This window comes from Leucoraja erinacea, chromosome 33 (assembly GCF_028641065.1).
Source record: "Leucoraja erinacea ecotype New England chromosome 33, Leri_hhj_1, whole genome shotgun sequence".
Taxonomy (NCBI): Eukaryota; Metazoa; Chordata; class Chondrichthyes; order Rajiformes; family Rajidae; genus Leucoraja; species Leucoraja erinaceus.
This window is the reverse complement of record NC_073409.1, coordinates 7,709,886-7,722,598: the sequence shown is the minus strand read 5'-3', so window position 1 is coordinate 7,722,598 and position 12,713 is coordinate 7,709,886. Positions and strand designations below refer to the sequence as shown.

General features: G+C 46.4%; 1 protein-coding gene across 1 annotated transcript in view; it reads right to left on the bottom strand.

The window, feature by feature from the left end:
• adamts17 (ADAM metallopeptidase with thrombospondin type 1 motif, 17) overlaps window positions 1-12,713 on the bottom strand; it is a 179,157-nt gene that overhangs the window by 88,345 nt on the left and 78,099 nt on the right. The window contains exons 9-10 of the mRNA XM_055661163.1: window positions 6,888-7,028; window positions 5,419-5,569 (exon numbers count right to left, since the gene is read on the bottom strand). Of these exons, the coding sequence (XP_055517138.1) occupies window positions 5,419-5,569; window positions 6,888-7,028 (292 nt within the window). The remainder of the gene's footprint in view (window positions 1-5,418; window positions 5,570-6,887; window positions 7,029-12,713) is intronic.

The window sequence follows — 12,713 nt, the reverse complement described above, 5'->3', positions numbered from 1 at the left end:
GAAAACTGGAGGCAGCAGCTGAACTCTGTAGAGAACTGCAAGGTGTTTGTGTGGACACACTCATAAAATCTAGCAGCGACGTGACGTAAATGCAATGAAACTGAAGTATATTAAAAAAAATGTAAAAACCTGTTGGGCAAAGTTAACCTCTTGCAGCAGCCCTGAGTAAATACACATGGCAGCAGAGGATTAATATTGGACTGATATAGTGGAGTAACCCAACACATATAGAGTCTTGGAGCAAAGAATATTGGAAAAGGCCCTTCGGCCCAACTTGCCCATGCCGACCAAGATGCCCCATCTACACTAGTCCCACCTGCCCACATTTTTTTAACGTAGAGAGTTTAATTCAGTTTTGGTCACCACAGGACTGAGGGAATTCTGGCCACTTGAGAGTGCACCAGATTAATTGAGAGGCAGAAGGGGTTGGATTGTATGGAGCAATTTCATTCTCTGGAAACTCGGCTGCTTCGGGCAGCACAGCGGTAGAGTTGCTGCGTTACAGTGCAAGTGACCCAGGTTCGATCCTGACTACGGGTGCCGCCTGTATGGAGTTTGTACGTTCTCTCCTGTGACCGCGTGGCTTTTTCTCTGGGTGCTCCAGTTTCCTCCCACACTCCAAAACGTACAGTTTGTAGGTTAATTAATATTGGTAAAAATTTTTAATTTCCCTAATGTGTGGAATAGTGCTAGTGTATGAGGTGATCGCTGGTCAGCGTGGACTCGGTGATCCAAAGGGCCTGTTTCCACATTGTATCTCTAAAGTTTAAAAGCCTGAAGTTCTGGAGCCACGCACCTTGCTCAATTGACTTGATCTGCATCTGCAAACTGAATAGAAAGCCCCCATCCCCATATCTCCAAACTACATCCGTATACCTCCAACCAACACAAGGCCCACCCTTCTACATCCCAGCAGTAGCTGAGATGTTCTGGCCCCATCTCACCAGCAGAGTACAGTAAAGGGCAGGTTTGAAGAATAGTTTGTGATATCCATCTGCTCCTTATCGTTTTGATCGTGTTCTTTAATCAGCTCCATGTGTTCGCAGAAAATGCTCTACAAGGGCGGTCAAAACTTCAAGAAATTCAGGCAAGAACAAAGCCCCTATTTTATAACTCTCTTCGGCTGCCACTGTGGCACATGTGTTTCCAAGCTTCAGATGGTTTAGAGTGCAGTGGTTTAGATGATGCTTGCTGTCGAGTAGTGTTACAGTTGTGGTTTTCTTTTATTGGCTGACATCTGCAAGGCCAGCATTAAAACGAAGAGTCTCACCAAAGCCCTGCTCGCTCCTGTAGGTCAGGGTGAACGCTGGGAAACTTTGCAACAGTGAGCTGGCTCGTTTAATGGTCCTCAGGACCTTGATGTTGTGTCCTGATACTCTTGGCCCGCCACAGGAGCACAGGATGTTAGGCACCGGAATGCAGTGAACAAGCCGATATGGGGCAACGGAGTGGTCTCCTTAACCCGGGGAGGGAGGGAGGGGCATCTGAAGTGGAGGAAGATTCTTTTTTTTTCTAAAGACTGTTGTGACGTCCATGTGAAAGAGTCGGATGGAAGGAGAGGGAGTGAGGAGGGAATGACAGGCGGACAGGAGAAAAATAGAGGCAGGAAAATGAGAAGGACAATCGACAAAGCGGATGTCAGCAGGAGACCAGAGAAGATGATGCTGAGAGGACAGGAATAGCAATGAGGAAGCTGTAGAACAGTAGGGGCGGCACAGTGGTGCAGCGGTAGAGTTGCTGCTTTACAACGAATGCAGCGCCGGAGACCTGGGTTCGATCCTGACCACGGGTGCTGTCTGTACGGAGTTTGCACGTTCTCCCCATCACCTACGTGGGTTTTTTCCGAGATCTTTGGTTTCCTCCCACACTCCAAAGACGTACAGGTATGTAGGTTAATTGGCCTGGTAAATGTAAAAATTGTCCCTAGTGGGTATAGGATAGTGTTAATGTGCGGGGATCGCTGGTCGGCGTGGACCCGGTTGGCCGAAAAGGCCTGTTTCTGCACTGTATCTCTAAACTAAACTAAACATGGAACGATAGACTGGGTATACAAGGAACTGCAGATGCTGGTTTACATCCCTTCCAGCTTTTTCTCCTCTCATACAATCATCCTAAAGAAGGGTCCGGACCCGAAACGTCACCTATCCATGTTCTCCAGACGTACTGCTTGACCCGCTGAACTACTCCAGCACCTTGAATCTTTTGTGTGGTAGACTTGTGGCAGGGGAGTAAAAAAAGCACTGGGGAGGAACAGAAGCGATACAGGGAAAAGAGAAGAAGATTGATGAGTGAGGGGGAACTAGATAAAGCATGAGGAGCGGCAACGAGTAAATTGATGGATGGAATAGTTAAGTAGTGGGGGCTGGACAGGAGGAAGGGAAGTGACAACTGGAAGAGATGTTTGATCTATTGGAGTAGAAGGTGATGTTTTGGGGTGGCACAGTAGCGCAGCAATTTGTACAGTGCCAGAGACCCTGGTTCGATCCTGACCATGGGTGCTGTCTGAATGGAGTTTGAACGTTCTCCCAGTAACTGGGTGGGTTTTCTTCAGGGTGCTCCTGTTTCCTCCCACACTCCGAAGACGTGCAGATTTGCAGGTTAATTGGCTTAGATAAAATTGTAAATTGTCTCTAGTGCGTAGGATATTGCTAGCGTACGGGGTGATTGCTGGTCAGCGTGGATTCAGATTCAATTTAATTGTCATTGTCAGTGTACAGTACAGAGACAACGAAATGCATTGACTCGGTGGGCCGAAGGGCCTGTTTCCGCGCTGTGTCTCTAAATTTTAAAGTCATGTAAAAGATGGAAGCAGCTGAGGAGGGGAAGCGAAAGATGGAGAGAGATCAGAAGGAAAGAAATATTACAGAGCATGGAAGCCTCTGAGGGGGAGCTGCAGCCTTTCCCAATTTGTGGTTAAACTTGGCATGTGAATACTCCCAATTGTGGATGGCAGCCAGTTTGTGTGCTCAATCTTTGTACATGGAGTTGACTTTACTGTCACAGTGGGGAAGACAGAGCTGCCTCCGTTGGAGGAGAAACATTGGCAAGTGTGGGTGGGTTGGGGTGGTTTCTTGAGGGTGGTGTAGGGATGGTGTGGAGCAAAACAAGGAACTGTAGATGCTGGCTAACATATAAAAGGACACAAACTGCTCGAATAACTCAGCAGGTCAGGCCCTTCGAGGTTCGAGACCCTTCTTTAGACTTCTTCGACCTGAAATGTCACCTATCCATATTCTCCAGAGATGCTGCCTGACCTGCTGAGTTACTCCAGCACTTTGAGTTATTTTCTGTGTATCTGAGAGTTGACTATCTAATGGCAACACAAGCATCTGCAAATGATGTTTTACAAGGACAGACACAAAGTGTTGGTGACAAAGTGCTTCACGCTGAAGAGGGGTCTGCACCTGAAACGTCACCTATCCATGTTCTCCAGAGATATTGCTTGACCCATTGAGTTGCCTCAGCACTTTGTCCTTCCTTTGGGAAGTTGGGGGCATGAGAGAGAAGGGGTATTCCTTGTAATGCTAAAGCAAGTTCCCGAGGCTGCAGGAACACTGGTGGTTTTCTTTGCACGGGGCATCACATTTTCATTGAGCAGCAGTAGATTCAGAGAATAAACTTCAAATGAAACTGATTCCGGAGATTTCGATGACTGTTAGATGATTGTCATGTTTCACGGTTACAACCATATCAGAACTACTTCATTGGTTGTGCAAGGATTTGTAGAAGTGAAAGTCTTTACGTTTCCATTCTGTCAGTTGCTCATATGCATGTACCTTCAGGAGCCAATGGACCACTTTAATCCATACTCAGAAGATCTTGGGTTGATAGTCCATATATTTCTCTACATTTCCTTTAATCTACAATCCCCACTATTCCTTCCAGTTGAAACTTTTCGGATTAAATCCCCTTCAACATTTGCCAGGACCTTGGTGCAGCTCCCTCGATATTATGCAGCGAATGGAAACCGAATCTTCACACTTCTCACCCCGACCTGGCTTTGTATCAATAAAACCGGCAGGTCTCAAGCTTTCCATCAATTCTCCATCCCACCCGCCAGTGTATCCATGTGCTTTCACTCTCTGTTAAGTTGCTTTGAGTTAGACTATTGAGACACAGCGTGGAAACGGCCTGCTGAATCCACACCGACCAGCGATCCCAGCTGGTCACTAGCACTATCCTACACACCAGGGACAATTTACAATTTGCAGAAACCCGCACGTTTTTGGTATGGAGGAAAACCGGAGCATCCGGAGAAAACCCACGCGGTCATGGGGAGAAGGTACAAATTCCGTACAGACAGCATCCGTCATCAGGATCAAACCTGGGTCTCTGGCGCTGTAAGGCAGCAACTTTCCCGCTGCGCCTCCATGTTAGATATCATAACGTTTTATCACTTTTGTCAAGGCCAATTTTAATCAGATTGGTTTTTTATTTGACCCGGTTGAGTGGTGCCACAATAACAATCGTTCACTCAAAGTCAACAAAACCGAGGAACGAAGCATTGACTTTCACAATGGTAAGTCTGGAGCCCACGTCCCAGTTTTCATTGGTGGGTCAATGGTGGAGAGAGTTATGCCCCTATCCCACTTAGGAAACCTGAACGGAAACCTCTGGAGACTTCGCGCCCCACCCAAGGTTTCCGTGCGGTTCCCGGAGGTTTTTGTCAGTCTCCCTACCTGCTTCCACTACCTGCAACCTCCGGCAACCACCTGCAACCTACGGGAACCGCACGGAAACCTTGGGTGGGGCGCAAAGTCTCCAGAGGTTTCCTAAGTGGGACAGGGGCATTAGCAGCTTCATATTCCTGTGCATTAACATCTGAGATGCACTGTTCTGGGCCCAGGGGATAGATGCAATCACGGGGAAGGCATGTGCAAGCATCTCCGCTTTCTTGCAAGTTTAACGCATGCCATTCAGTAAAGCCATTGAATACTCTAACAAACATCGACAGATACACAGCAGAAAGTATCTTGACTGGTTGCATTATGGCCCAGTACGGTAATTCTAAAGCACAGGTAGGCAAGAGCTGTGGGGAGTGATGGACAGTACCCTGTCCATCACAGGCACAGTCCTCCCCGCCATTAGCATCATCAACATGAGGTGCGAGCTCAAGAAGGCGGCATCTATCATCAAGGATCCCCAGTGTCCGGGACATGCTCTCATCTTGCTGCAAGCTACAGACTACACGGAAATTCAAGGCTATTGGGATCAGGGGGGAAGGAAAAGCTGAGACTGATATTGGATGAACTAGGATCTTATTGCATGGCGGAGCAGGCACATGGTCAACTCCTGCTCCAAGTCCTTGAGATCATGTTTCACCTTTAGTTCATTCCCCTCTCCTGTTCTGAGTCTCATATAACACATCTCAGCGAGTAAAATCCTGCAGCCATTTAGGAGGTCCCTACGGAAAATTACCTCCATTTCTTTACAGAAAGTTGCATTGATTCCAAACAGAATCTGACACTGTTCGTCAGCGCTGTAGTGCATGCCCGGCAGCTTAGGTGGCAACCGTGTTGCATAGTGACTTCTTGGGTCTGTCTCCAGCAGGCAGGTACTAGCCTTTGATCTATTAAAGGTAACACAAAATAAAGTTTTAATTACTTTGAGCTCTGCAAGACGTTAAACTTTAGGCTTTAGAGATAGTGCGGAAACAGACTCTTCGGCCATCGAGTCTGTGCCCATCAGCAATCACCCCGTACACTAGCACTATCCTACACACTAGGGACAATTTACAATCAACCTGCAAACCTGTACATGTTTGGAGTGTGGGAGGAAACCAGAGCACCTGACACTGCATGGTATTGTCGATATGATACGATACATATAATACAATACGATATGTGTGTCAACAGCCATAAAACAAAATATACATGAAATTAAAGTGGCGAGTGGAAAGGATTGGGGATATGCAAAGTTTGGGGGGGGGGGGGGGGGATCAATCTACCCCACGACAGAAGTGGGATGAGTTGTACAGTTTGATAGACATGGGGAAAAAATGTCTCCTTTTTCTGTCCTGCATCTTGGTGGAACCAGTCTGATTCTGGAGGTGCTCCTCAGGTCGACCAGCGTGTCATGGAGGGGGTGGGCTGTATTGTCCAAGATGCTCCGCAGTTTGAAGAGTCATCACTGAGTCCCCCAATATCAACATCCAGGCGGACACCATAAACTGCAGATTCAACTAAACCCCCCTGCATGAATACGGTGGTTACAGCAGGAGGTGGTAATTAGAGCATCTTGTGGGGTGGGATTTATCTCCTGAAATTACAAAGCCTTTCCACCTTCTTCAAAGCACATGCCAGGCGGCTGATAGAAGACAACAAAAAAGAACTTCTGATGCTGGTTTATACCAAAGATAAACACAAATTGCTGGAGGAAATCAACTGATGGCATCTCTGGAGAAAATGGATAGGTGACATTTCAGGTCGGGACCCTTTGTCAGACTGATTGTAGGCAGCCCCTCCTGTCCCTCTTCCGTCCCCATCCCCCCTTCCTCCACCTATAAGCTATCCATTTTCTTCAGAGATGTTGCGTGACGCTGAATTACTCCAGCATTTTGTGTCTGTCTATGGCTGATGGAGTGCACTCTACTTGCCTGGCTGGGTACCACTGTATTTTCACTGCCTTACCCTTTAAAGGCTCTGGGGCTCCCGAGGTTGCCTAAGCAGTTGATAGCCAAGTCATAAGGAATAGGAGTAGAATTTGGCCATTCAAGTCTACTCCGCCATTCGATCATGGCTGATCTCTTTCTCCCTCCTAACCCCATTCTCCTGCCTTCTCCACATAACCTCTGACATCTGTACAAATCTAGTCCATGCAAGAATGATATAATCCAGGCGATATTATCTGATGGAAATATTACCATGTAAATGAAGAACAGGTCCTACCTCAGGAAACTCTCCAGGTCGTCATGGCTACAGGCAGACCAAGACAGATCGCTTGGGTTCTTCCCCTTGACCCACTCGCCGGCCATGATGTGGAAATGTTCAGCACAGGTGGAATGGTCATCATCGTGGCTCATCCCCAGGCTGTCGAAACAAAGGGAAGGGGAGTGCGGGAAGAGTGGAGGAGAGCAGCAGAAGAGGAATGAAAGGGGGGGACAGAAAAGATGAAAAATAAAATGGGGAAAACATCAGAAGTGGGGAGAAGGGAAGAGATAGGGTGAAGAAGAGGCAAAGAGGGAGAAAGAAGAGTATAGAGCGATGCGTGGAGATAGGGGAATGAGTGAAGACACAGGGGAAGGAAAGAGATGAGGAGTGAGAGAGTCCAAGAGCAACGGAGAATGAATTGTGGAGAGGCAAAGCATGAGAGAGGGCACGAGTTTGAGATGGGATGAGAGAGTGTAGAGGCAGGTGGAGAGGGAATAAGCAGAACAAATTGGAAGGGCGGGCATTTTGTGGGAGATGAGATGAGAAAGAAGGGGGAGGAAGAGAAGAGGGGTACAGGAGGAGAAAGATGTAGGAGAGAGATATAGAGGGGAGAGAGATAGAGGGGAGAGTGATAGAGGGGAGAGGGATAGAGGGGAGAGTGATAGAGGGGAGAAATAGAGGAGAGAGATAGAGGGGAGAAAAACAGAGGAGAGAGAGATAGAGTGGAGATAGAGAGAGATAGAGGGGAGAGAGATGGGAGACAAGGGGAGGGAGGACAAGGAGAGGGAGAGAGCGAGGGAGGTGGAGAGGAAGATAGAGAGGGAGACAGAGGGGGCACAGAGCAAGAGGGTGAACAAGCAGCAAGGGGTTGGGATGAGAATTTGGGGGAAGGCATGACAGGGATGGTGGGAAAGGAGAGACAATAAATACATGAGCATAATTAATACCAACTTGTCCCGGCGTTTTATCTGACAGGTGTGTCCCACAGAATCATCTACTTTTCGATTTTCTGCCATCTACCATTACAAAGTCTCACTGTAATTAGTGCCTGATTTAATGCACAGCTGTAAAACACTAGCCAGTAAATCTGTACAACATCTGGTTTAAATTATAATATTCATCAGAAACAGAATCTTATGCGTGATTGTCCCCCTCGTGTGGATGCTGCAGCTGTGATTAACCTTCCCGCCTCATTTCGGAGGTGAACATCTCTCTCTGTCCAGATGAACACCCAATTCCCTACGTCCGTGGGTTGAATGCTTCACCTTCTGTCAACACCCAACCCAGCGATCCCACTGAAGTTAATGCACAGAGTTCTGGATCTGTGGTGCTCGGTGTTCAGGAAGGGTGATGACCATAGACTTACACCAGAGTCATACAGCACGGAAACAGGCCCTTCAGCCCAACCTGTCCATGCCGCTCAAGATGCCCCATCTACGCTGGTGGGAGATTGCAACCTTCACGTGGTCCACCCCGTTTCAACTAATGCAATCAACCCGACATGCACAAACAAATAGATGTCGTGTCTTGGTGTCTACAACTTTAGGCTGTGCGTGCCGTACGCAAGAAGGAGCTGGTCCCACCTGCCCGCGTTTGACCCATATCCCTCTGAATCTTTTCTATCCATGTACTGGAAGAACAGATATTCTCTTCTCAGGCCTCTGTCTCCAAGGATGCATTCCAAGACAGCTTTAGAAACATAGAAACATAGAAATTAGGTGCAGGAGTAGGCCATTCGGCCCTTCGAGCCTGCACCGCCATTCAATATGATCATGGCTGATCATCCAACTCAGTATCCTGTACCTGCCTTCTCTCCATACCCCCTGATCCCCTTAGCCACAATGGCCACATCTAACTCCCTCTTAAATATAGCCAATGAACTGGCCTCGATTACCCTCTGTGGCAGAGAGTTCCAGAGATTCACCACTCTCTGTGTAAAAAAAGTTCTTCTCATCTCGGTTTTAAAGGATTTCCCCCTTATCCTTAAGCTGTGACCTGGACTTCCCTAACATCGGGAACAATCTTCCTGCATCTAGCCTGTCCAACCCCTTAAGAATTTTGTAAGTTTCTATAAGATCCCCTCTCAAACTCCTAAATTCTAGAGAGTATAAACCAAGTCTATCCAGTCTTTCTTCATAAGACAGTCCTGGAATCAGTCTGGTGAACCGTCTCTGCACTCCCTCTATGGCAATAATGTCCTTCCTCAGATTTGGTGAGAAACATGCTCAGAGATTTATCCACACTACATCATGGAAATGTTTTGTTTTTAAACTACTGAGAGAGGGTGAAACTCGCGTTCAATTGGAAAGTGATCATCTGCATTTTCCGATACCTTAACTTACATTAATTAAACAGCCATGAATTGACGCATTCAATGCCCGGCCTGTTGCATGTTCATAAGTTCACGAGTTCGAGCATGATTGGGCCATTCAGCCCATCAAGTCTACTCCACCATTCAATCATGGCTGATCTATCTTTCCCTCTCAACCCCATTCTCCCCATAACCCCTGACACCCTTACTAATCAAGAATCCACCAATTTCCACCTTAAAAATATCAATTGTCGGCTTCCACAGCCCTCTGTGGCAATGAATTCCATCCCATCTCCTCTTTGTCAGCGTGTCTGGGTAAAAGTGCCTGGTGCCAGGCTAGAGGATGCCTTACTGACACAAATCAAACCAAGATAATGGATGTGTAGGAAGGAACTGGGTCTGAAGAAGGGTCTTGACTCGAAAAATCACCTTTTCCTTTTCTCTAGAGAGGCTGTCTGACCCGTTGAGTTACTCCAGCTTTTTGTGACAGTCTTAAAGATAAAGGATCACTGGAGTCTCTTCAGCTCGCAGTGTTACCATCAGGGGAAGACTTTCATCCCATTACCACAGGCTGGGTTGGCGGCGTTTCAGCAGCCGCTCTCGACAATTGCCTGTGTGCGGGCCATCTGCAAGCAGGGCTGATGATTGAACGTTTCCCAATGCAGGAAGTCATCACTCAAACGTTTGAAGTCCAGGGAAAGTCTGACTGTGTGAAGGATGAGCATGTAGCCCAGGCTGATAATTCCAGGCAGAAGTGGCAAGCGACACACACTGCCCATCTTCCAGATGGCACAAGCCCACGCTACCTTTGTTCAAGATAATATTCAAAGAACTGGGAAATTGTAGTGGGGGGGAGGTTACTCCTGTTTTTTTAGGCTAATTATCACGTTCCTCATTCATAGGAGCAGAATGAGGCCATTCAGCCCATCGAGTGTACGCCATCATTCAACCATGGCTGCCCCATCTCACCCTCTCAGCCCCTTTTGCCGGGAAACAGGTAAAGATGCCTGCAGGACAGGCAAGTGCAGCAGTGTGGGGATGTGTGGTATGACGTGCGTATGTGCGAGCGTGCGCGCGTGTGCTGAGATATGAGGTGAGGTTTGGAACCATGCACAGTTTGTGGATGTGGAGTCAAGTCAATGCATATCAGGATGGTATTAGAAACATAGAAAATAGGTGCAGGAGGAGGCCAGTTGGCCCTTCGAGCCTGCATCTAGTAAATTAACCTAGTAGGTTGTTGGTGGTGGGTGATGCAGGGTGGTTTGAAGTCGGTGATAAAGGTGGTGGAACAAGGCATTTTAACATGATATCCCTGACCTTGATCACACACTTCAAGTCATTCACTTTTAGTCTAAGCCGTATCATGGTCTTCATGGTTTGACTCTTTCCTTTGACGTCCAAAGCCATCCTCTTGCCACTGACCTCTGGACTAGTGTGTGCAAGATCCCCTGGACCCTGAGGTACATCACATCTCTGCAGCATTTCCGCCCAGCAGAACTGTGTTGTTGGCTGAAAACTGCACAACATTGCCATCAATGGGCACAAAACAGCCATGCAGCAAGATGTTGTGTTTGCTTTAGGGGCTGTTGGGCTAGTTTCCCTTCTAATGCATGAATCTATGCGCTCACCCCATCTGGCAACCATTTGTTAAACGTTACATCAGTTTTTTCAGTTCCCAATTGTTTGCTGCTAGTTAAACTAGGCTCAAAATCATTTCTTATTTTGCTCTCGATTTCAGGCCAGATGATACAGAGGCACAATCCACACCACAGCTGGAGTCTGAGACAAAAATGACTGTTTCCCCCCAGTTTTTCTTAAACCAGGCAGAATTTCATTCTGGACAGAAAAAAAATGAACTATCCTTGGTTAACAAAATTAACAAACACAGTCTAATCATTCCCGAAACAGGTTGAAATATTTTAATTTGGCCAAATAACTATTTTAAAAAATATGGTCAGAATTATGGAGATTTATGTGATACTTTCCCACTATGAAAATTAACTGGAGAGATTGTGATTTAAAAAAAAAAATTTGGCATTCACTTTTTGCATTTCTGGATTTTCTTCAATCTCACCAGGATACCGGCAGCACAGTGGCGCAGTAGTGGAGTTGCTGGCTTACAGCGCCAGAGTCCCCGGTTCAATCCTGACTACGGGTTTTGTCTGTAGAGTTTGGACGGTCTCCCCGTGACATGCCTGGGTTTTCTCCGAGATATTCAGTTTCCTCTCACACTCCAAAGAAGTACAGGTTTGGCAGGGTATAAATGTAGATTGTTCAGAGTGTGAAATCGTGTTAATGTGCAGGGATCACTGGTTGGCACGGACTTGGTGGGCCGAATGGCCTTTTTCCACTGTATCTCTAAACTGAACTAAGCTAAACCCAAAGGTCTTATCCGAGCAAGACAAAACGCTAATTGAAGAAATAGTAGAGGCAATAGGAACACAAAATGGAACTCTTCTTGAAGACGCCAAGGATACGGTTGAGGTCTGAAATAAATCCAACAGCATTTTGGTATACAAGGCACAATTCCAAAAGTTGCTGATAAATGCTGGAGAGGAGAGCTACCAACTTCAGATGTTATACATTGACTGTTTTGCTGACCAAAGGTATGGCAGATGGAAGTTAACACAGTGCAGTGTGAAATGGTGTTGCTGGAAGGAAGAACGAGGGAAAGCAACGTAAGCTAAGTCTGAAGACCGTGCAGACATGGAGAGCCCTAGAGGTGTATGTGCAATTATATCTGAAGATGGAAAAACTTTTAAGGCTGCTGAAAAGGCGCGAATGATCCTTGATTTTACAAACAAAAGCATTGTGTAGAAGTCAAGAAAATATTCATAAAACATTGGTTTGGCCCCAGCCAAAGTGTTTTCAATTCCATTCTTTAAGAAGAATGGCACTGCCATCAGTGCAGAGGGTCTTCCTAGATTGGAATCATGGATTTTAATTAAGTAACAAAAAGATGTGTCCATTTTCCTTAGAATGGAAATGTTAAAGAGATTAATTAGATGTTTGAATTTGTGTTGTCCTGGTACTTTAATGTGTGAGAATGATAGACTAAAGTTAATACCTGCTCTCTGAAATGGGGATATGCCAATTTTCACAACGTAATTTACAAAAGCCCATAGACCAGCTATATATATATATATATATATATATATATATATATATATATATATATATATAATGATCAATATAGAAAATATCTCCTGGGATTCTGACGAGTCTTTGCTCTGCCGGTTCAGCATCTGTGTAATAGTATAAGTGAGGAATGTGGGTCAAATTCTCACAAATGCGACTGGCTTAGATGGGCACTTGGTCGGTATGGATGGGCTGAAGTTGGGCTGATTCTATGCTGGATGACTCTAAAAGCCCTGTCCCACTGTACGAGTTCATTCAAAGAGCTCTCCCGAGTTTGCCCCGATTCGAACTCGGAGATTTACGGTAATGGCCGCTCGTAAATACTCGGGGCTCTCGTGGACATTTTTCAACACGTTGAAAAATCTTCACGAGTCTTCTCGAGCTTACCTGTCATT